At 49.0% G+C, this 24,034-nt stretch overlaps 1 protein-coding gene across 1 annotated transcript in view; it reads left to right on the top strand.

The window, feature by feature from the left end:
* Positions 1 to 1,592: 1,592 nt before the first annotated feature.
* SEL1L3 (SEL1L family member 3) overlaps positions 1,593 to 24,034 on the top strand; it is a 98,962-nt gene continuing 76,520 nt past the window's right edge. The window contains exons 1-2 of the mRNA XM_057730073.1: positions 1,593 to 1,757; positions 14,851 to 15,421. Of these exons, the coding sequence (XP_057586056.1) occupies positions 1,593 to 1,757; positions 14,851 to 15,421 (736 nt within the window). The remainder of the gene's footprint in view (positions 1,758 to 14,850; positions 15,422 to 24,034) is intronic.

Here is a 24,034-nt window from a genome sequence, read left to right as displayed (position 1 = left end):
GTGTGGCCAGGGCTGTACTGAGATGGCTGAGGGCATATCCAGGCACAGGGGATGCCAACGCTGTTGTAACCCCACCCTGGGCATCCTATCGTCACCACCAGCCTCGCCTGACGCCTGTCGGGACTTGACCTGCTATGGTGGCACTCCTCTGAGAAAGGGCTGTGTCCGCTCAGGCTCCCAGTCATCTATCAGTTCCAATCCGCACAAATCCACCAGTGCCAAAGGGAAGCTTTTGAGAACTTTCGGAGGTGGATTAACTGTTTCAGAGCAGCCGCGGGCCCAAGCAATTGTCTGAGCCGCTAGACACAGCCACGAGCTTCCCAGAGCGCCAGGGCTGGCGCGGGTTGGGGATCCCTCCGTCCAGCCGGACCCCTCGGCCTGGCGGCAGAACCCGGGTCGGTCAGCAGCCAGTCCCAACCTGCGTCCCCAAGGCCGAAGATGTGCCTGGATTTTTTTTTTTTTTTTTAAAGCTGTTGGTGCACTTCAAGGGCCTCACCCCTTTCACTTGGGGGCTTGAGCACAATTGCATTGGCCTAATTAATTCATTTTCTTTTCAGTCCAAAGCGTAAGCTGGGGCACAGGGATGCAAATCAAATACAAGCCCGCTTTGGGCGCCGATACTCCGGACAATTAAAACAAAGAGCTCGGCGGCGGCGGCGCCGGCCCGGCACAAAACCCTCGGGAGGCATCCAGAACGCGCCGTGAACCAGCTGCAGGGTGCGGCGCAACCCGGGCTAAACCTGTGCCTGCAGGGAGGCGGCCCCGCCCTTGCAGGTGGACAGGTGGAGGTTGGTAGGGGTCAAAATCCATCCTTCAAGGCTGGAAGCTGGGCCCCTGCCTGGCGCGACTCCCTGGGGCACACACGCCCCGCGCCCGGCGGGAATAGCGCCCCCGCCAAAAATGCAACCAAACAAAAACCCATTGCACGGGCGGGAACTGGGCTGCGCGACCCGCCAAAGGAGTGGGTGGGAGGGAGAGGATGCGCGAGAGAGGAACAGAATGAGAAGAGGAGGGAGGGGAGAGAGGAAACGGACTGGGAGAGAAGGAAGAAAGCGGGGGAAAAAAAGAGAGAGAAAGAGAGGATTAGGAAGAGAGAGGTGAGAGTGAGAGAACCGGGGAGAGGGAAAAAAGGGAAACGGAGGGAGGGGAGAGGCATGGCCGAGAGAAAGAGCGCGGAAGGGGGGCGGGGGAGGAAAGGGAAGAAAGGGATGCGGGGCGGGCCGGGGGCGGGGGGCGGCGGCCGGGGGGCGGGACCCGGGTCGGTCCCCACCTGCGCGGGCGCCGGCCGCCCCCCGGGGTGGGCGCCTGGGGGCCGGAGCGAGCGGCGGGGAGGCGGGCTGCGCCGGGCGCCGAGGGGAGGGAGGGGACGGGGACTGGGAGGCAGGGAGGAGCCGGCGCTCGGCTGGGGCTGCGGGGGCGGCGGCGGCCGTGGAGGTGGAGGCGGCGGCGGGTCCGGCACCGGCGGCGGCAGGTGGCCCCGCGCGCGCGCGGCGGCCGGCCCGGCCGGGGGCGGGCGGGAAGGTGGCGCCTCGGGCGGGGGCCGGTCCCCGCACCAGGTGACCTGTTCCGGCCCGGAGCCGGGCGGCCTCGCCATGCAGCGGCGCGGCGCGGGGCGCGGGCGGCCACGGCGGCAGCAGCGACACCCCCCGCCGCCCGCGGTCGGCCCCCGGGCCGCAGCCATGGCCCCCCCGAGCGGCGGCGGCGCCCCGGGCCTCGGCGGGCGCCCCGCCTGCGCGCTGCTCCTGCTCTGCTACCTGGTGAGCGCCGGACCCTTGCCGGGTCTCCCCTCCGCGCGGGGCCCCGGGGCGGCTGGCGGGCGGGCGGGCGGGGGCGGCGCGGACCTGCGCCCCGCGGGCGGGGGCGGCGCGGCTAGTTCTGCCTCCTCCTCGCCGCCGCGCCCCGGGCGCTCCCGCCACCTGGGATGGGGACCCCGGGCGCGGAGAGGGGTGCGTGGACCGGACTTGCGGGGCTGCGCTCTCGCCGGGGTCCGTTCCTCTCCCTCCCAGACCCGCTCCAGAGCCGGGTCGGTTTCCCCGGGAGCCCCAGCCCCGTTCCCCGCGCCACCTGGGAGCCTCGCCACCCCGCGCCGCCTGCCTCCCCGCCGCGCACGGCCCCAGCCCCCTCCCTGCGCTTCCCGGGCGTCCCTCCCCGTCCTCTCGAGCCCCCTTGCCTTCCCGTGCCCAACTTCGCCTCTTTCTCTGCGCGAACGCCACCCGCCTCGACCCTCCTTTTAGTTTCCGCCCGGTGCTCGCGGCCCGGACCGTTTTCTGCGGACGCAGTCGGCGGGGAACCTCGTATTTCCAGCGCTCTTCAACTCCTCCGTGGTCACTCCAGCCAAGTTGCGGATGCCAGAAAGAAATCTAGTTCTTTGTAACACGCTTTCCGCCGGAGTGGGGACTTTAGCTGCGTCTTGAACGTTGTCATTTCAGAGAACACGTCTGGCTCATGCATGTCCTTTTACACTTTGCACACTTCTGGGCTTCTGTTTTAGTCATCAACTAAATGGCCGTAACCTGTTTTTCAAAACCAACTCATTTAAAATACCAGAGTAATTTAGACCCTCAGAACAAGATGGGGGAATATTCCCCCAATCTTTTGATGGCTTGCTTTCTTCTGCTTTGAATTCTCCTAAACAATAGTAAATTTACAGGAGGTGACACCCTTTCTGTCCAGCTTACCTTATGTTCCAGGATCCTGCAGAAACCTTGGGTTATCTCGCCATATATTACCGTAAATAAGTGAAATGGAAAATGCTGAATCATGAACCTGATGTAATAGGAAATTCACAGAATGCTAAAAAAAAAAAAAAAAATAGAGCGGTGTCATTGTCCAGAATTTTTTTCATTTGTGTGGCATTGCCATTATTCGGAGACTTTCTTCTTGGAGGCTAAAAACTGCTTAGAAGACACTGGCAGGAATTAGAAATTGATCCCAAAGAAATTTGCCACCCCGCACAAGTTTCTTTTGACACTCTTTACTTCTTGAATATTTCATTTCTTGAAGCAAGAGGAGGTAAAAATGCAAATTGTAATTCTGCTTTTGCATCTACCTCTTGAGCAATCCATGCTTTTCCTCATATTGTAAAATAAGCCAGTACTAGATTTTGTGGTTGGCTTTAGTTCATATATTTATAAGCAGTTGTCAGTTAACATGAATGATTTTTTTCACCCAGGAGATATTATTATTTAATATTTGTGCCACAGGGTTACAGCACAGAGGCTCATAAATAAAACTGCCATAACAAATGACAGGGTTTCAGTTTAAACAGATGATTCCCGTCCACAATGCACTGGTTACCCACAGAGGCAGAAGTGATGTAGTACAGCAGTGTGTGAAACATTAATGTACAAGGGGTCAAGAAAGTTCCACATGGAAACCCCAAGACCTGGCAAGGAGAGACTGCTTCTTGACAGTTACAAGAAATCAGGAAAACAAGAGCAATAAGGCCTAAGTGGCCCACGGGAACAAAGACAGATGATGGAGTCAAGTATAAAAGTTCTGTACGGACCAAGGGGGATTTGAGAGAACAGATCACAGGAGAAAAATGATGCTATGGACAGACTATGGTGAGTTAGTGAAATGGTGAGGTAGGACTCCAAAAAGAAAGATTATAGAAAATACTGTAATGTGGAAAACAGCTAGAGCATGGATGAATGTCTTGGCCAACAGGAAGGGATGGATTTTGGAACTATCATGGAGAGGGAAATGTCAGTGCTTGCTAAGTATGTGTTTTTTCCTTCAGATGGGCTTTGGATATGCTACTGTGAAAAAAAAAAAAAAGAGACTTGAATAAACAAGAAAGCCCTTTTGCAACCGAATGAGAAAGTTTTGCAAAACCCAGGGAATCAAAAGTGTGACTTGGAAGGTGGGCTTCACCTTTTGTTCTAAAGGTCTAGCCATTGGTAGGGATTTTGCTCTAGAGGTTTGTGCTGCTAGAGAAACTGCTGAAAGGTAAGCCTTCTTGACCTTGGAGAAATTCAGTTGCAAATTCGGGAAAATGTAAAACAGCTGCATGAGCACATGAAAAACATAAACAACTGAGAAAAATGCATAACTGTGTATCTTGTACATCAAGGAATTCTTCCTAGAGAAAGTGATTGGTCAGGGCAGGGGGATGGACAGGTGGAGGGTAGAAGTCGAGCAGAATAGCTAAGCAGGACCTCAGGAATAGGTAGACATTGGAGGAAGAAAGCTATCCTATAATTTGGAAACCTAAATAATAGTAGTAGTAGTAGTAGTAGGGATAGTTTGCGTTGTACTAGGTTATTTATATGCATTGTCTGATATTAATCTTAACAATAACCTTGCGAGGTAGGAGCTAGTATGATCCCCATTCAGATGAGTTAACTGAGGCTCAGAGAGGTTGAGTTAGTTGCACTGGGTGACACAGGTAGTCCAAGGTTGAAACCCAAGTCTGTCCCCTTGCAGAGCCCCAGTTCTAGCCATTGCCTTCTAGCTTATTGACTTCTGGGTTTTGCTGCTTGTAACCCATTCCCCTCATAGATGTATGGGCCATTAGCAAAGCTCTCAAAATTGGCAGCTACTGTGAAATTGGCCAGGATGTGAGGTCATGTCTAAAGTAGCCTAAAATACACAAAGGAAGCCCAGGCCACAGAGTAGAAGCAGGATGTTGAAGAGAGAAAAAAAGGTAAAGCAAGAAGATATTTGCCCTCACGATAGAGAGGTCAACGATGGGATCCTTGTATAATCCAGAGGCAGCTGGCAGAGTAGAGCACTTGTGTTTGTATGAACACGTGTCCAAGAGTGTAGCCAAGTGTGCCTTGGAATGTATTCCAAAGACAGATTGTCCGTGATTTGGGGACCGACTCCTATTTTGTATTATCTGTACCTATTTGCTTGTTCACAAGGGCTGGGATTGAGAGTGGCTTTCTAAACAGACGCCTTTAAGCCCTTGCCCTCCTGGGGAGCGTGCTTCCTGGAGCCAGGGTCCTGAGGTGATGGGCACATTCCTTCTCCATTGGCGGGGACAGAATAACCTTCAGTAGCAGCCCAAGAACAGGACTGTGACTGTAGCTAGGATACTGCCAAGGCATGAATAATTGTGATGAGGCCTGAAAGATAAGTCACGGAACCGATGCCAAGCAGATTTCTGAAAAGATGATTCCCTGGTTCCAGCAGCTGCCCCCCAAAATTCTGAGGTCAGCAAAGGTCAAGATGCAGAGCGCCTCTCAGAGAGGGTGGGGGCTTTGAAAGCAAAAGTTAACGGGAACCGCTGCCACTGAGGTCGCGGGAGCTGAGTGGTGTGGCCCGTGCCCGTGCCCGTCTTGCTCTGCCTCCTGGACCCCTTTGCCATTCGCGTCCGTATTAACTCTTACCTTCCTCCAGACTTGGCTAGGACAGCCTGAGGCTGCCCAGTCCCATCTGTAACAATGGCACTTGTAGAAGGCAGTTCCGTCTCTTCCGAACTCTGGTCTCGAATGTATAATTTTTTTCTTAAATGAGAAAGCAAATCTCACAGTGGCTGGTATTGGTGTCAGCTGTAGAGCTGAAATATTCCGAGTGGACATTTGCACTTGTGAGACAACCAGCAGACAAAGAAACGGGAGGGCATCGGCCGCACACATGTATGTGGAGCTCGTTCGCAGAAAGTGGCCGTGACAGCCTCGTGCAGAATTCTCTGTGAGGGATCACAGACCATCAGTGATCCCTCTAGACGTATTCATTAACTCCTTGTGTTGTGTAGCGCAGGACCTAGCAAGTTCAAAACAAGGTATAGAGACCTTCAGTTACTTAGTTTGTGCAAGCGTGATTATGGATATTTGAAATACAGAGACCATCCTCTAACTTCACATCAGCCAGTAGCTTCCACACGCACCCCAGCCAGAGTCCCTAAAATCTCGCAAGTGGTGATGCCTGCCTCTTGTCTTCTCTTCCTCTGGCTGCCTGTTGGCAAAAGTGTGGAAGCCACCAATCGGTTGAACAGAACAGCTGGAGGGAAGGTGGGAGAGAAGACGTAAAGAAGCCAGGCAATTCACGGAGAAGATGGCTAGACTGGAGCAGACCATAAATAGCCTAAAGTGAATTCATTTACCCTGTTTATTGGCTCATCCCATTCCCCGGAGAAAGGAACAGAGGGGAAGGAGGGCATGCGGGATGTGAGGAACTGCTGAGGGGGTTCTGTGCTGGCGGCTGGTCTCCCAGCCTTCACCAGGAGAACGGGCCGGACCCCGCCGGGGAGCCGGCTCAGGGCGCTGTGTGTGTCGCGAGTAAGATAACATCTACCCTCCCCAGACATAACGCGTGGGGATCGGATGGGATGTTAGCCCCTCACCCCCCACTTTCAGGATGGGAGTAGCAACGTCCCAAGATTCCCCTCCCTGTCACCAGAAGGTGGTGACAGGTGTAGCAGTAAGTGGGTGAGTTGAGGGCATCATTTTGGGTGTTTCTGGAAGGCAGCAGGCACGCCGTCGCCGGCTTTGGGCTCAGCAGCTCTGGGCTGGAATTTTGGTTCTGCTTTTTAATAGCTGGTTGATCTTGGGTGAGTGACGTACCCTCTCTGAATCCATTTCACGGCCTCCGCTGTTAACTGGCATGCTGCGTCCCTCAGAGAGCTGTTGTGGGGTTAGAGGGGAGAAGTTCTGTGACATTCAGAGTGAGAGGATGCGGTGAGAAGTGAAGGAGAAGACGTACTGCGTGTGTGCCAGTGCCCAGCGCATAGTAGGTTCTCAGTGAAACGAAACTGCGCCAACCTTGGTTCCCCTCTCAGAATTTAGCACACGGGATTGAAAGGGGGAGAGGATCCAGCACCTCAAGGGGTGTTGGTCCTTCCTGCGATGGCGTTTCTCTAGCCGGCTCCCAGGTTTGGGAAGGCACAGGGGTCGGCTGGGAACTGTTTCCCAAGGCTCGTCTTGACCTTGAAGTCCACAGTGATGTCATCGCTCCTTCTGCGTAACTGCATGCTTTGTTGACGTGAACAGAATATTTGCTTATTTCTCATTGGCAGAAATCAGAAACCTAGGCCTTTTAAGCCAATACCATTACCTCTTTGACCTCTGGGAATTTTGATCAAGCCCGTTTGGAGAGAAGGTTCTCAAGAGCCAAGGGTGTCTTAGGTGACCGTGGGGCAGAATGGACGGGATGAGGAAAACAGTCAATTATTGTTTGCAGTCACACATACCACATGCACGTGTAAGTGTAAATGAAACGTCCCATAGAGAGACACGAGTGACGCGAGTTCAGATTTTCTAATCTTTCTGTCCCTTCCTTCAATAATAAGGGGATCATATAGAGAAAAGAGGCTAAGTTTTCTCAGCTCTTTGGAACAAGGGAAGGTTATTTGAATAGAGTTTCCTCTTATTGATTTTTAAAGGAATGAAATGCACTCATCCTAAAAAAAGTTTAGGCGGTTTTGATAGATTTTTTTTTCCCCATCCAGAGGATACATAAGTTCATCTGTTTCTTGATTCCCAGGCTGAATGGAATGCATTTAGATGTCCAGTGTTGGGTCTTTTATCAGGAACACACATGAAATGACCCATTTCTTTAAAAAAAAAAAGTTACAAAACATACACAATTACACAGAGACAAAGGAATCTATGTTTTGTGACTGTGTGGGATGTTGTCAAATTTGACTTTGATGAGGGCTTCCTTCTGGTATGAACAGATGTTTGAGGGCTCCGGCATCTTTCAGAGCCCAGCTCTGTTGTGTGCAGAGCGGATCAGCAGCTTCCGAGGTGAACATCTCTGTGGCTGCCTAAATGGCATAATTTGAGGGGCACAGAAGTGCCCTTTACACCCCAGCTATCTTGCTTACAGCTGCAGTGCGTTTGGCCTTTGTTTTTAAGGCATTATCTCCGCCAGGCTGGCATAGAAATGCAGATATGTGACGCTACCGCAGTGTTTCTCGTTATCACATTAACATGGATGAACTTGCCAGATGAACACGAGTCCAACAGGGGGTGGAGAGACAGGAAATTTAAATTTTTTAATTTGCATTGTTGGTGTGGAGAAGTGGAAAAGTTCTAGAATGTAGGGCAATTGTCTGAAAGGTCTGGGAGAAGTCCACCCTAAAGGCACTAGGTGGGTGCCAGAGGGCCGCCTTCTCTGACCACACAGTCCCCCAGGTCAGCTCTGCACCCTGTGAGATGCCAGAGGGTAAGGAGTCTTTGGAAGGAGATTAAAGAGGTGGATGGAAAACAGACAAGAGCCAACCCCCCATCCCCTCCCCGGCCAAAGAACTTGAATGTCAGGGAAATGTGACGAGAACTCAAGATTGGATCAAGTCCTTCAGCTTAAGTTCAGGTGCCCCCGGGGCTGTGGGGCAGTTGGTCTGAGTTGGACCACTGAGGCTCCTGGCAGAACGGCCGATGCCCAGTACTTTATTTCAGCAAGAAACACTTAGCCAAACTCTACTATGTGCTGAGCCCTCTCTTAGAAGCCGCAGACGTAACAATGAATAAGACACGGACTCTGACTTTTTAATTTCTAAACAAAGGAACGTTTGGCTAATTTTTAGCTTCTGTTAATGCAACCTGGCATGTGAAAATACCTATGAAGGTTGGACACGTGTCATGCCTGTAGCTGAAACTCTTCACGTTAATTGCCTTATTTTCCTGGCAGGAAATAGCACATAACCACACACATGACTTGAGCCAGGAAATCAGCTTCAGCTTAATCAATATTTAGAGTGTGATGTGTCGCTAATCGGTGTTGGTTTTGTACATAACAGAGGTAGCCACGACTCACAGCGTAGCAGCTGCCCACGGGGTTTTCTCCAGCCCTTGAGATGCCAGCTTCCTACATGACTAGATGCCCACGGACTGGAGATTGTAACGCCTTCTTGAGGGATTTAGACCATGCTCCTCAAACCGCATGCAGCGACTCTGAGATCCTCCTTGGGGCCAGCACACCCCCATCATATTAAGAACATCGCCCTATCCCTGAAGTTGCTCTTCTCTTGTCCCCCAGCTGTCACTCGTGCTTCTCCCACTTCTCAAATCATCTGTCTCAGTCCCTGAAATCCTATCTCTTTTCCCAGCCTAGCTCCAACTTCTCATCCTACTTAGATCTTTAGTGAAAGAAACATTAGCAAGGTGTCAACTCGCCCACGAGGGACCTTTGGCGAAATAACAAATCAAGCCCCATCAACCACACCTATAGGAAATGATACGTCATTGGGTTATTCATCTCATTTCTCCTGTGTGATTATGCCTTTAAAAAGTGTATCTTCTGTCGCTCTGTGTTCTTTAAAACTCTGTCTAACACTTTAAGTGGTCTTCTAGTTCAGTTGATTATTATATGATCTTGTCATCTTTCCAAATGGCCGAAATTCAAAATAATGACATGAGAACACTTTTTCATAAAAGCGACAAAATAAGATCTGGATGATACAAAAACTCTATCTAGAATAAAAGCTTGATAATCTGCAACAGTGATCTGCAAACTGTGGCCCCCCAGGGTTAATCCTTTTTCTGTAAACAAGGTTGCACTGGACCACAGTCCTGCTCACTGGCTTGTGTGTTGTCAGTGGCTGCTTTCTTGATACCACACTAGGTGAACATCGAGTGGCGGAGAAAGCCCAGATAATTACCATATGGTCCTTTTTTACAAGAAAAGTCTGACCTCAAATCTAGGATAGCACCAATGGGTGGAAATATCATGTGAGCCACAAATTCGAGCCACATGTGTAAATTCAAACTTTCTAGTAGCCACACAAAACAAATAAATAGAAACAGATAAAATTAATTTTAGTAATGCATTTTATTTAACTTACTGTATCCTAATCTTGTCATTTCAAAGTAATAAAAATTATTAATGAGATTTTTTCATCCTTTCTTGTGTTCAGTCTTTGAAATCCATTGTATCTTTTACACTTACAGCACATCTCAATTTAAGTGCTTAGTATGACTTGTGGCTACCATATCAGATAGCATGTATCTGGGACCCGTCAACCTGGAATTTACTTTTACTTCATTTGAGAATCTGAAGGCGGTGAAGATAAAGTGATCTTCATATGAGTATATGGAGATTTCCTTAAAAGCAGAATTTCAAGGGAAGGTCCTGGAGAGAATACGCAGTCAGGTGTCCTATACCTTCTTCATTCTCATCAGTCACCACCCATCGCCACAGTGATGAGCCTGGGGTCTGGAAATTTGTGGGTCGCCAAGCAGACATGGAACTATATCTAGCACGATGCTGAGCTTATTAACGCGGAGAAGTGGGCTGGGGCATTTTTAGCAATAAGATGTAAACTAATGAAGTGACTTTTATGAACTGCACTTTCCAATGAAATTTAAGGAAGTCAGACAGCTTTGTTTAAAAGAGGTTATCACTGGAGTTCCTAGCATCAGCAATAAAAATGTGACTTAAAAAAATTGAAGTGGGAGAACCGGGCCTGGCTGAGGTGTTAAGGTATACGTGAAAAGAAGGAGGAAGAGGTTTTAAGTCATTCTTTGAGGAGGGATAGAATGTGATATTTAATATACCACAGCATATCCTGGACTCTGCTCCCTATTGTCTCACTAAATAAGCAAACGTCTCCTTCCCGGAGCTGAGAAAGGGAAGCCCCCAGGGCATCTGGACCGAGGCGCGCTGGCCACCCATGGGCACTGGTTTGATCCAGCTTCCATCAGCACCAGCAGTCTCTGGCTTTGGCGAAACACTGCTGCGGGCTTAATAGCGCAAATCGAATCCTGAGAAGGGGGCCACGTCTCGGCACATCTGGCCAAATGAATGCACCGTTGCTTGTGGACAAATGTTGGCTATATCTCTCTTTACATGAAAGCAGAATTCAGCCTGGAGTTCCTGGTCAGCTGTGAAACGGCAAATCTTTAGTTTCGTGGTGTCTGCTGCGGGGTGGAGAACGTCGGAGTGGGCGTGAGGAAATGGAGCCGGGCCGCTGGGCTGGCCTCTGCTAAGCCTCCAGCTGCAGGATGTCACAGAATGTCCCGTCGGGGTTGCCATCTCCTCGTCTGAAAAAACGGGGTGGGCTGGCTTGTCACCAAGGGCTCGTCCGCTCTAATGTTATCTGCGTTTCACCATAAGATGATTTTTCGTTTTGTTTTCTCCCCTGTAGTTTGGAGGCCTTAATAAGGACATAAAATGATTGTACCTCTCCCTGTGCGGGCGGGCAGTTTGGACTCTACCCCCCTCTTTACGTGTTTCTTCCCACAGGTTTCCCGTGATTAATCAAAGGCATGGTTGGCTCTTCTAGCCTTCCCCTGCCATTTGGAGAAGCCTGCATTTTCCATTTTCATCTTTTAGAACTGTTACTTTTCTCCCCTTCCCACCCCCTTTTGGGGGGAAATAGTCATGTAGTACAAAATTCAGAAGATAAGCAAAGACAGACACTGCAAATCTCTCTCCTACCCTCTCTCTTGGTCACCTTGTCCTTCTCCATGGGAGCAACCGGTGCTGTGTGTACCGAAGCAAATGTGAATATATTTTTCCTTTTTTTTTCTTAAAAAGCCAAGTTGTGCTTCTGAACTTGCTTAAGAAAAACCCCCAAACTTCAGATTATCCCAGTATCTGCACATAAAGATCTTCCCAATGTGAAGAGCTGTGTACTACTCCAGGGGCAGATGTATTATAATTTACTGAACCAGGCTTCTCTTGGTGGACGTTTAGGTTTTCCATCTTTTGCTATTATAAATAGTGCTACAGTGAAAAACCGCATACCTCATTTTGCGCAGATTTGAGTACGTATATTTGTAGGATAAACTCCTAGAAGAATTTAGGGCCCAGAGGGTGGGGGCATTTTCACTTTTGATAGCTATTGCCTGACTGCTGTCCGTAGAGCTCACACCCACGGCAACACATAAGAGGGCATGTGTCCCCACTCCCGCCAGTATCATGTGTTACTGGGCTTTTTGATCTCTGAGAATCTAATAGGTTCAAAATGGTATTTCGGTGTGCTTTCAATTTGCTTTTGTCTTGCTCTAAGTGAGAATTTCCTTATCAATGAACAATGTCGTTTGCTCATTCTTCTTGATTGTCAGCCTTGTTTCTAACTGATGGTCAGTGCTTTAAAATAGAAACATTATCCCCTTGTATAGACACCTTCACTGATTCTTTGTTGTCAGTAGAGTAAAAGTCCCCATTCCTTGGGCGGGGATCCAGCACCCTCCTGAGCTAGGATTCTGCCTTTCTTTTCACCCTCATATTCCCATGTCCTTTTGTGTCTTTACCCCCCTTCTATTCTCTGGCCAAACCCAGCTGCTTGTTAGACCGCCAGGACAGCTGCGTTCCCCTGCCTTTACGTCTCTCCTTAAGCTGTTCACACCACTTACAGTGTCCTCCCTTTGCCTCTCTACTTAAAGAGCTTCTCTGCATCCGTCAAAGCCCAAATGAAACGCCCTTTCCTCCATAAAGCCTTTCCCAGAGCACCCAGTCAGAATGGGCCTCATCTGGTGCTGGGTTCGCTTAGGGTTTGCTTTTAGTTTGACTGGAGTGCCGTGTTCCGCCATGTGTCACTGCTGTTTGCAAACATGATTCCCTGATTCCAGACTTCGTGTGTTGTCCACCTTTACCCCCTCCTACAGCCCTAGGCCAGAAGTGAAGAAAGGGGGGTCCCTGTGTCTTCCTTCTTTGGAGAAGACCACAGTGACCTTTTTCTTTTTTTCTTTTTGGCTGTGTCGGGTCTTAGTTGCGGCACACGGGATCTTTGCTGTAACATGTGGGATCTTCCCTTGCAGTATGCGGGGTTCTCTCTAGCTGTGGCACGTGGGTTTTCTCTCTAATGGTGGTGCACTGGCTCCAGAGCATGTGGGCTCTCTAGTTTTTGGCATGCGAGCTCTGTAGTCGAGGCCCGTGAACTCAGTGGTTGTGGCATGCGGGTTTAGTTGCCCTGCGGCATGTGAGATCTTAGTTCCCCAACCAGGGATCGAACCAGCGTCCACTGCATTGGAAGGCGGCTTCTTTACCACTAGACCACGAGGGAAGCCCCCACAGTGACCTTTTTCTTTAAAATTGTAGTAAAAATATTCATAGCATAACATTTACCCCTTTAGCCATTTTTAAATTTATAGTTCAGTGCCAGTAAGTATATTCACATGGTTGTCCAGCCATCACCAGGACTCGTTTCATCTTGTAGAACTGAAACTCTGCTTGTTAAACCACAGCTCCCCATTTCCTCTCCCCCCAAGCCCTGGTAACCACCATTCTACTTTCTGTCTCTACGAATCTGACTACTCTTGGTACTTCATAGAAGTGAAATCAGACAGTATTCATTCTTTTGTGACTTTTATTTCGCTTAGCATAATGTCCTCAACGTTCATCCATATTATAGCATTTGTCAGAATTTCCTTCCTTTTTAAGGCTGAATAACATTGCATTGTGTGTATATACCACGTTTTATCTGTTCATCCGTCAGTGGACAGCTGTGTTGTTTCCACCTTTTAGCTATTATGAATAATGAACCTGGTGTAAGTCTATGAACTCTTCCAGGCCCTGCTTTCAACTCAGATATAGACCCAGAAGTGGAATTGCTGGATCATATGGCAATTCCATGCTTAATTTTTTTAGGAAATGCAGTACTGCTTTCCACAGTGGCTGCACCATTTTACATTCCCACCAACGATACACAGGGTTCTGATTTCTCTACATCCTCTCCAATGCTTGTTATTTTCTTTTCTGTAATAGTAGCCATTCTAATGGGTGCAAATTGGTCCAAAGTAACATTTTTATTATCGTGTTATGGGTGTCTAAATCTCCAAGTCACATTTAGAAGAGCTCTTAGCATCCGTCCATCCATGCCTCATGATGGAAATGTTGCCTTGATTTCATGACCAAACTTTCCAGATTTCTCTGGAAGGAAAGTCCACACTCAGAGGGCTTTGCCATCTAAAGCACTAGATAACTAATACAATGTTATAAATCAACTATACTCCAATATAAAATAAAAATTAAGGGACTTCCCTGGTGGTACAGTGGTTAAGAATCCGCCTGCCAATGTAGGGGACACGGGTTCCATCCCTGGTCCGGGAAGATCCCACATGCCTCGGAGCAACTAATCCTGTGGGCCACAACTACTGAGCCCACGAGCCGCAACTACTGAAGCTTGCACACCTAGAGCCCGTGCTCTGCAAGAGAAGCCGCTGCAATGAGAAGCCCAAGCTCTGCAACAAAGAGTAGCCCCCACTTGCCACAACTAGAGAAAGCCTGCACGGAGCAATGAAGACCCAACACAGCCAAAATAATAATAATAAATAAAATAAAAAATTAAAATAAAAACATAAAGAACTAGATAAACCTGCAGCTAAAATCTTTCTTGGCGCATGTGGCACCATCCGTGGTGAAAGAAGCAGACAACACAGTCTGTGGCCCAAGCCTGCCTGTGTGTGATTTGGAGCAATAGAAACCTCCTGCCGGCCCGTTCGTATGCACACTTGTGCTGGCTCAGAACTTATGGAGAAAAAGGGCCCCGGCTGGCACCCCTGACGTGTGTGCGCTCGCGTGCAGTTTGAACTCTTCTCCCACCCTTTGATTTGGCTGCATCTGACTACCATTTGAAGTCGGGACAATAGTTTGAAAATGTCTGGAGCTGGATTGCCTCTTTTTCACTCTAAGGCAGGCTCACTGCTGCTGGATTTGTCATGAACTAGATCCCCCATTTGGAAACCAACTCTGGAATGATTGCCACGTAGCTTTGAAAGTCCCATTTTGAGCAGCAGATGCTGCTGAGTCTGGGGAGAGAGTTTAATGTGGCCTAATCTTCATTTGTGTGTACGTTGGTTTTTCTCCAATTGTTCAGTAGTGCTTTTGACATCTTTTATCTTCCGCTCGCGTTGCATTATGTAAATGGATTTTTTTTTTCTTCCAGGAAAATAACGATTCACGTATCTGTTAATATAATCATGTTTAAACTTTCTCTATTTTTTTTTTTCTTTTCAGAATTTTGTACCGTCTTTGGGCAGGCAGACTTCCCTGACGACGTCGGTGGTACCCAGAGCTGAGCAGAGCGTAGCTTACAAAGACTTTATTTATTTCACTGCCTTTGAAGGAAATGTCCGCAACGTTTCTGAAGTCTCGGTGGAGTATTTATGCTCTCGGCCCTGTGTTGTCAATTTGGAAGCTGTTGTTTCATCTGAGTTCCGAAGTAGCATTCCCGTGTACAAAAAAAGGTGGAAGAATGAGAAACATCTTCACACCACCAGGACACAAATAGTACACGTGAAATTTCCAAGCATCATGGTTTACAGAGATGATTATTTCATCAGACACTCCATTCCGGTATCTGTGGTGATACTACGCGCCTGGATTACTCACCAACATAGCGGTGGAGACTTGAATATTAAATGGGAGGAGAACTTGCTACATGCTGTAGCGAAGAATTACACTCTGCTGAAGACCATCCCACCCTTTGAACGCCCTTTCAAAGATCATCAGGTGTGCCTTGAGTGGAACATGGATTATATCTGGAACCTTCGAGCAAACAAGATTCCCCAGTGTCCTCTCGAGAATGGTAGGTCGTTTGCCTTGCTAGTAACCTAATTCTCATCTTTTCAGACAGCCTGGATCATAAGAGGAGGGCAGGAGAAAATGCTTATATTAGTGGCGGGGAACACAAGGCAAATGGAGTCTGTAAATTTGGCCTTTGGGGACAAAAGAGGAAAAGCGAAAAGGTGTAGAGAAGAGAGAGCAGGAGAGAATAGGATTGACGAGGGAGGTGAGAGACGGACAAAGGGCCATGGAAGGGGCACCTTGAGAGGCTTGGATCTGTGCTACATTGGAAAGGAGCATTAGTGCCACTGAAAAATGGACTGGGAAAATCTTCCTCCCCATCTCCCTCAAAAATCTCTCATGTGTCAGTTTTTGTGCAGCATTTGCTTTTCAGCCAAGCTGGCCTAGGTTCACCTCCTGGCTCTGCCACTTTCTGCCTGTGTAAGTTTGGAACTTTCAGAGTCTCAGTTTTCTCATCTGTAAAATGGGGGCACTAAGTAACAATTCCCTCAGGGCAGTGTTGTGAGGATTAAATGAGATGTGCTTAGCACATACCAACACCCAGTAAGAAGTGGTAGCCATGATGATAATGCAAACTCTGTATTTTATCCTAAATGTTACAGGGTCACAGCCTCTGAAGGATCAGTAGAAGAGGCTCCTGGGCCCTTTCTCCGCCTCCTTGGAGCTCTGGCATTGGCGCTCTCTGGCTACATGCATTTAGAAGGGGGCCGAAGTTCTCCCTGTTGTTGTGGAGGGCACCTTGTTACGTAGATGCTGAGTGCCTGCCAGCTTCTCTCCCCGTCCTGCAAAGAGAGCCTATCCGGGCATGCTCCAGGCACCCACCTGCAGTCTGGTAGTGTTTCCTAAAGTGGGGCCCCTAAGACCACCTGCAACAGAATCACCAGGGCTCTTGCTGCAAATGCACATTCACGGTCCTCATATATTTCCTGCTTAGCCAGGATCTGTGGGGTGCAGGGCCCTGGAATCCACATTTTAAATACATTCCCATGACTCTCAAGCACCTTAAAGCTTGAGAACTCCGTAGAGCAGGGATAAAGCTCGTGGGACTTTGAGTTGCAGTGGCTGGACCCCCTGGCGGGCTTGGTGGGTGGAGGAAATCCACGGGCCTGTGACAGCAGACCCTTCCATGGGACGCGCCTGATACCTCTTAGTCTCCAAGAGGTCTGGTTTGGAGCAAGGTGAAAACAATGGCAGTGATCATTTCCTGGGGCCACCCCCAAAAAGCCCTGCATATAATGAAAACTGAAAGGGCCAGAGCAACCACGTGTCATAGTTGGTCAGAGGCCACTTGTCCTAGAACCAACACATTTGGCATTAAAAAAACAAAACCCAAACCAAAACTCTTTATTTTGAAATAATTAGAGATTTGCAGGAAGTTGCAAAAGTGGGAGAGAGTCCCCTATATCCCTCCCCTAGCTTCCCGTAATTGTGACATCTTCCATGACTATAGTACAATATCAAAACCAGGAAACTGATGTTGATCTGATACTCTTAACTAGACTGCAGACCTTATTCAGCTTACACCTGCTTTTACATGCACTTTTGGGTGTGCATAGTTCTAGACAAGTTCAGCCTACATTTATTTTAATAGCCCTCTTCTGTGTCTGGCTTATGTTTGTGCAGTCCTTTAAATACAGAAATATCTAGAAGACGACGATGAATTCCCTTTCTGCATGTATGTGTGCACATCGGGGGTGGGGTGGGGGGCTATTAAACCTCCGAAATCGTCGCGCTGCATGCGTTTTGGTAGTCTGTGTGCATCCCTCTTCCAGGCAGAACCCCATGCTAGCATCCGTCTGGAATGCCTTCCGCCCGGATACCTAATTTGTTAAGGAGAAGGAAGCGTGGGGCACACGCAGTCACAGTTTTACTGTGCCTCCGATTGATTTTGTCAGGGCTTAATGATTCCATTTCATGTTTGGCAAATCACATATTTCTCATTGAAGAATGACTGAATTGCAAGCTGGAAGTTTTCAAATGAAGCCATTTACGAACCGGCTGAGTTCTTAGGGCGCCTGAACGTACCCTTAAAATGTGAAATGTCTTCTCTTTCTTTTGTTGTTCCTTCCCTTATTCACAGGGCTCAGGAACAGCACAGTGGGATTTTTTTTTTTCTCCCCACCTCCTTCAGACCATTGCTTTTGGGGTGAGAATCAGTCGAATGAAAGCAGAGGAAAACCTTTTTCTAAGAGTCAAAGTCACTGAAAGTGGGCGGGGGAGCTTCGTCCACCCTCAGGCCCAGCTGTTTGCAGAGCTGAGATTTGTTCGCCAGGAAAGGGGAGCACTTCCACTCCCTCTCTTAAAAAGACAAATCAAAAGAGCGTCTGCAGCAGCCGGGTGGAAAGTGTCCACGACCTTTGTTCCTGATATCGGCTGCGCGATGGAAGTGGGCCAGGCCTCTGGCTTGTTCCCAGCAGGGGCTTCTGTATTCAGCTCTTGAAGAACAAGAGTCAAGTCAGAACAACAAGGCGGCATTAGGGCGCCGCGGGGGCGCTTTCAGGCCTGGCCTCGTCACAGTCTGCAGCCAGCCCTGGTGTGGGGTGGGGAGGACGTTTTCTGTGCCGAGTGCCTGATGTCCTACAAGAGCTCTGCGTCTGAACTAAGTACCCCCTGACTCGCTTGCATTTTCTTTTTTCTTTATAAAGAGAGAGAGCCCAGTCCCTGTGCACGGATGTTCCGTGAGCGTGGCTGGAGTGCTTCTCTACCAAAGCCTTGGGTTAGGCTCCCAGGGCCCGAGCTGTGAGCGCCCAGACACTCTGCAGCTTACCTCCCGTGTCAGGACCCGGCCAGGCCAGGCCGGGGGGCTGAGTTTTGGTGGAGGTGCAGCCGGCTGTGTCCCGCCTGCTGAGTAAACCTACCCCAGGTCGGAAGCTGGCAGCCTTTCAGGACACGTGTGTGCCAAGGGTCGGCCGCGTGCCCTTCTGACGCACCTGTTCCCGCTGCACTCTGGGCGCGTGGGCCATCGGCGGCTGGGTCACCCTGTCTGCGGCCACGTATTGCCCATTCCCTTGGGGGAGGGCCCTGGACGTTAGCTGCTGCCCCTCTCCGGTCACACGTGTGCCGACTCACGCGTGAGCTCACCCAGAGAAAGAAGTCAACCACGCAGGCAGGAGCTCTAGGGGGGCACCTGCACCGCACGTCCTGCTGTGAGAGCTCAGCCAGCCCCGCCGCCTCCACCTTCAGCCCGTCCCTGCGTATCCAATTGCTTCTCACCACGTGTTTGCTGTCGTCCTAGTCTAAGCCACCCTTGGCCCTGTCTGGGCTCCGGCCATAAGCTGCACGTGGCCTCCCCGCTGGCCCGCGTGCCTCGCGCAGCAGCCACATCAGGAGGGGTCAGCCCTGCCCCTTAGCATGGCCGCTGGGATCTGTCCCCGTCACCTTGCCGGCCTCATCCTCCAGCATGCTCCCCCTTGCCCACCTGTTCCAGCCACGCACACCTGCTTGCTCCTCCCTCCACGTACCATTTGCCTTGCTGTCCCCTCCACCTGAGATGCTCCTCCCCCCGGATCACTACGTGGCTTGCTCTCTTCCCGCAGTCCTGCCTCTGCACAAATGTCATCTCACCTGGGACAGCTTGCATGGCAGCCCCACCCCTGCTGCTCCCGCTCCATCAGTATCCGCCTTTTATTTCCTTCATAGCCCTGGCACCACCGCACCTTGTAATTAAATATATTTAGTGGCTTATTTGCCTGTTGCGTGTCTCCACATGAGAACGCAGGCTCCGTAAGTCCTGCCTCGTCTGGTTCCAGGGCCCAGCGCGGCACCCTGCACACAGCAGGCGCACAGGGACTGTTTGTTGATTGAGTGATGAACGCGCTTAGCCACGGGGCAAGGACCTTTCCTCTCTTCGCTTAAGTGTGATCGTCACACTGTGACAACATCCTCACGTGGCGGGCTGTGGCAGGGAGCGTGTGGGGGTGGGGGGCAGCCGTGGGCCTTCCCCAGGGCCAGCACACCCTGAGGCTCCCCGGGCGGAGCCCGTTTGGGCTGTGCTGGTTAAGGCTGCAGGGATTCCCCTTTGCACCCACCCACGAGCTCGCCTGCACCCTGCACCTGCCCTCTAGTTTGGGTCTGTGGTCCCCCCCCCAATGCCTTAGCGAAAGGAGCTTCTGCCGTCCCTGACTCCCCCCTCCTCCCCACCATCCCCCCACCCCCACTGCCATCTTTCATTTCTTCCTGGCAAAATCATACTCATATTTCACTAGCCAGCTCCAATTTCCACTCCTTCCCCACAAGCTCTTCTCTTTTCTTTTGATTCCCACGTCAGAAATTAACTTTCTACCCTCCAGCCTCCCCTAATTCTTGTTGGTACCCACGACCCTTTTATGATGTGTATCATGTTCAACTCAATGAAGATGGACTGAACACCTACCACGTACCAATTTCTTTACTAAGTCTGGAGGGTCAGAGATGCAGGCGTGGTCCCCGTCTTGAAGGTGGTTACATGGGAAGTAAGCACAGCTACTGATAGTGACGGCCACGTTCCCTTGTTGAGCACTTGCTGTGTGCCAGGAACCGTGCTAAGTGCTTTGTGTGAGTATCTAATTTAACCTGCCTAGAGGTCTACTGTCATTATTTACAGAGAAGGAAACTGACTCAGAGGTAGAGTAATTTGTCTGAGGTCACACAGCTAATGATGGAGCTAGGACGTGAACCCAGGTAGTTTGGTTCCCAAACACCACACTTAACCATTAAGCTATACTGCTAGGTGATGTCATGAAGCTATTTATTTATTTAGCTCACTTATTCATTTAAAAAAGTTACTGAGCCGTCTACGTGTTAGGCACTTTGCTAAGGTTCTTCACAGAAGAGGTGACATTTGAACAGAAACGTGAAGGATGAGCAGAGTTTTCATGGTTAGAAAAGGAATAAAGGAGAGGCATCCAGGCAGAAGGGAAAAGGAGGAGAAAATGCAGACTGATGGGGGAGTGGGGACGAGCCTACATCCCTTGGTGTGAGGGATGGCAAATGAGTTTCATCTTGCGTGCTAGCTCAGAGTGATGGGGTGGCTACCCGGAACACAGTGCTGAGAAGGGTTCTGAGGCCGAGTCTGTGCTTAGTGAGAAAGAGTGCTAGTGGATTGATGACCGACATCTGCCACGGGTGGGAGTGTGGAGTAGCAGCACCTGAGCTGTTATTTGTTCAGGTAGAGTCTCAAGTGTGAGATGGGCAATTCAGGAAATAAGACTGGAAAGGGAGGTTGGGGCCACGCTTTGGAGATTCTTAAATGCCATGATCAGGTACAGTCCTTCTGTCCTCCTTCTACCTGTATGAACACTTTTCTGACCTTCCCTCGTAAGTCAGAAACCGGGGAACCTGGCAGTTTCCTTCCTCTTCACTCTCTTTTCCTTTCACTAAAAAATCATTCTCATTGTCAGAGCCAGTGGATTGGAAGTGGAATTTCTTGTAACAAAATTCCTTACCACAAAATCATAGACTAATAAGTCAAATTTTGGAGACAGGCTTTACCTGTCTTTGTGAAAATATCAGTTTATTCAGGGAGACAATTCAAGTTAATGACATCATGATGCTTTTTGTAACTATAAGAACTACACATTTGATACTTTTAGGGAAAAAAAAAAAACAGTTCTTTCTTTGCCCCAGTTAATCACTGTAGACTGGATTTTTCAGTAATACTGCTAATGAGTACCTAGCATCTGCATCGCCCTGTGTGATTTCTGAACCATGTTTCCTGTGCAGAATGTCTTATTTAACCCTTCATAGCCCTGGGGAAGGACAGTATTCTCATTCTGTCTATACAGAGGGGAGAACCGAGGCTCAGGGAACTTCTTTAATGGAGTCCAAGTTCTTGATTCTTTCAGCTGGGCTAAGCCACCTCTCTGAAATATGCTAGTACAGCCCTAACCCAGGTTCTAAAGTAGAAGGAATAAACTTTTTTGTGAGTTGAATTTTTACTGACATGAATCACCCTGTTTTCCTCACCCATTGGACTTTGCCTGTTTGAAGCAGATTGAACCACCGCAGCGCCCAGGGCGGGGAAGCCTCTGCACGTGGCTGGCTCCTTCTGCCCGCCTGCACGGAAATGCTCAGAGATGTTTTTCTCTTCCCTGGCAGCCAAAAAAGTAATTCATGTACCTGGTTAAAAAAAAAAAAAAAAAACCACAGAGCATAAAAGGGCTTGGGGGAAGAGTAAATTCCTACCCACCCTACTCTTTTGGTCCTATTTCTAGAAGCAAACTCAGTAACAGTAGTTTCTGCGTCTCCTTCCAGAAATGTTCTCTCCCCATGTAAGCATTAGCTTGATAGCCCCTTCTCTTCGTGCGCACGTGGGAGGATACTATAGGCTCTGCGCTGCACTCATTAACAGTATGGCAGAGATTTTTCTATGTCAGTACGTGCTACACAACCCCATTCTTTTCAATACCTTCTTAGCATTGCATTGCCTGACAGTCCATAACTTATTTACCCTGTCCCCTGCTGATGGTCATGCAGGTCATTTCCAGTCTTTTCCCATGAACACCAAGGTTTCTCCAAGCATCCTGTACGTGTATCTTTGTGCACAGAAATAAATATGTTTGGAGGATAAATTTCTGGGAGTGGAATTTACTTATTCTTAAGACTCCTAGTATTGAGTATTTTACAGACCTCCTTAGTCCCTCACTTCACTGCCTAGTATCCTTTGGGAGGGAAGTTCTGACCTAAATCATACTTACTAGAAAGTAGTTTCTGTTTTCAGGTTTGGGCTTTAAGGAAAATAAAACTCCAGATCTCCGCTGCCTGTTTTTGGAAAAGCAGATTGCATTTGGAAAGCAGTTTGAATTATCGACATTCTACCTTTTCTTCTCCAGGTGGGAAAATCTTAGCTTTCCCCCAGGTTCCCCTTACAAACATTTAGCCATAGTTATTCCTTGCCTCAAGACTCTCTCTCCCTTCTCCACTAAGGGACTGAGGGTCTCAGCTGCATCACTCTGGTATATTTGGAGCTCATCTTGAATAGGGCTTTGTTATGTAGGAACTGGACCTTCCCCAGAGCAGGTGTCCGTGTCAGGGCTCTGATCACTCTGCTGAACTGGAGAATGGGCTCTGTGACCCCTCCCCCAGCCACCCCACTCAGGATGATACTCAAAATACTGAACAAATTGTTCGAGATGGGGGCCCCAGCCAGGCTCCCCAGGCCCTGGCCCTGGTGCTGAAACAAGATGGTGCTGGAGATCCTTGGTGAGCCAGGTTCTACTCTGAAGAAGCCAGGGTGGGTGGGTAGTGGGTGGGGGGCTTTGGAGGTTCAAGGCAGCACCAATCAGCTAACCAATATATTGACGTATTGCAGTATTTTAACAACCAGTACCGTTGCACAGGGGCATGCCCGCTAAACATCAGCCCTAGTTCTCTCTGGGAGGACTTGTGAGATGTGATGCCCATTGGTTTGCAGTGGGAGACCAACCTTCAACAAGACACGAACACTCTTCTTGTGTTAGTGAAGGCGTTTGCACCATGTTATATCTAATGCCTCTTCTTGCTCTAAAATTTGAGGAAACAAAACAAGCAAAATGACCAAGGGGGTGGGTTCCAAACCTGAACTGTTTTCCTGGCATTTTGCATTTATGTCATAATGATGCCTTTTCCTTACCTAACTTCCTCACTCGAGATGAGCCAAAGAAATGGATTTGGGGGAAGGATCTGAAAAAAGAGAGACTTAATTTTTGGCTTGGGCAGCATGGGGTACGTTATAAAACTGTAGAACGTGTTGGGTGAAAGAGAGACAGGTTCAAATCCTGCCTTGGCCACACGGTGTTCATGTGCTCATTCATTCACTCACTCCCTGAATATTTATGGATCCTCTGTCAAGTGTTGGCCGTTATTCTGGCTCCGAGGATGGAATAATGGATGAAGTAAAGTGCGTGCTCTCTTGGAGCTTACATTCTACGTAAGCAAGCCATTTAACTTACTTGGGCCCAAGTTTTGGACTGAAGTGTTCCCGCCTGTAAGTTCTTTAGTGGGGCGTGGCACTGGTGCTTTTACTTCCTGTTCCAGTGCTTACGACAGGCATCGCTAAGCAATTATACCACTCCGAGCAGCCAGCAGTTACTGGAAAATGTTATCCTGGGCTAGATGGATTCTAAAGTCCTTTCCGGTATCAAAATTTTATTCATATTAATTCTTTCTAATGAAATGGAAAGACAGTATTAAACTGAGGGAAAATTATAATAGAACTCCAAATCATAGAACTAGTAAAGCTACTGATTTTACAAGAGAACCACCATCGCTTTGGTTTGGTTGGATACAAAAGATATGTGTTTTTCTAAAATTTGGGGGTCTTAGATTTTCCCTCCACAGTCTTTTGCTGTACGTTTTCCTATTCAACCAGCTTTACTTTGATCCCTGGATAAAGGAAAGACTCATCAACATTCCCTTTTAACTCCTTTCACTTTGGAAGCCTCCTTTTTACTGGAGTCAGGTTGGGCAGAATCAAATCCTGTTCATTTTGATAAATGTTCCTACTGTACACTAGATAACTCAACAGCAATCACGAGCAGAAGGCCTCCCAGGGGGCTGACCCAACCATCTGGTCTCTTATATTCCCCTCAACACGGTGGAAGCCAACCAAGGTTGGGCTGATATCAACCTCTTGGTGAATTTTTCGCTTGGATTCTGA

This window comes from Hippopotamus amphibius, chromosome 3, assembly GCF_030028045.1.
Source record: "Hippopotamus amphibius kiboko isolate mHipAmp2 chromosome 3, mHipAmp2.hap2, whole genome shotgun sequence".
Taxonomy (NCBI): domain Eukaryota; kingdom Metazoa; phylum Chordata; class Mammalia; order Artiodactyla; family Hippopotamidae; genus Hippopotamus; species Hippopotamus amphibius.
This window is presented reverse-complemented; position numbering and strand designations above follow the sequence as displayed.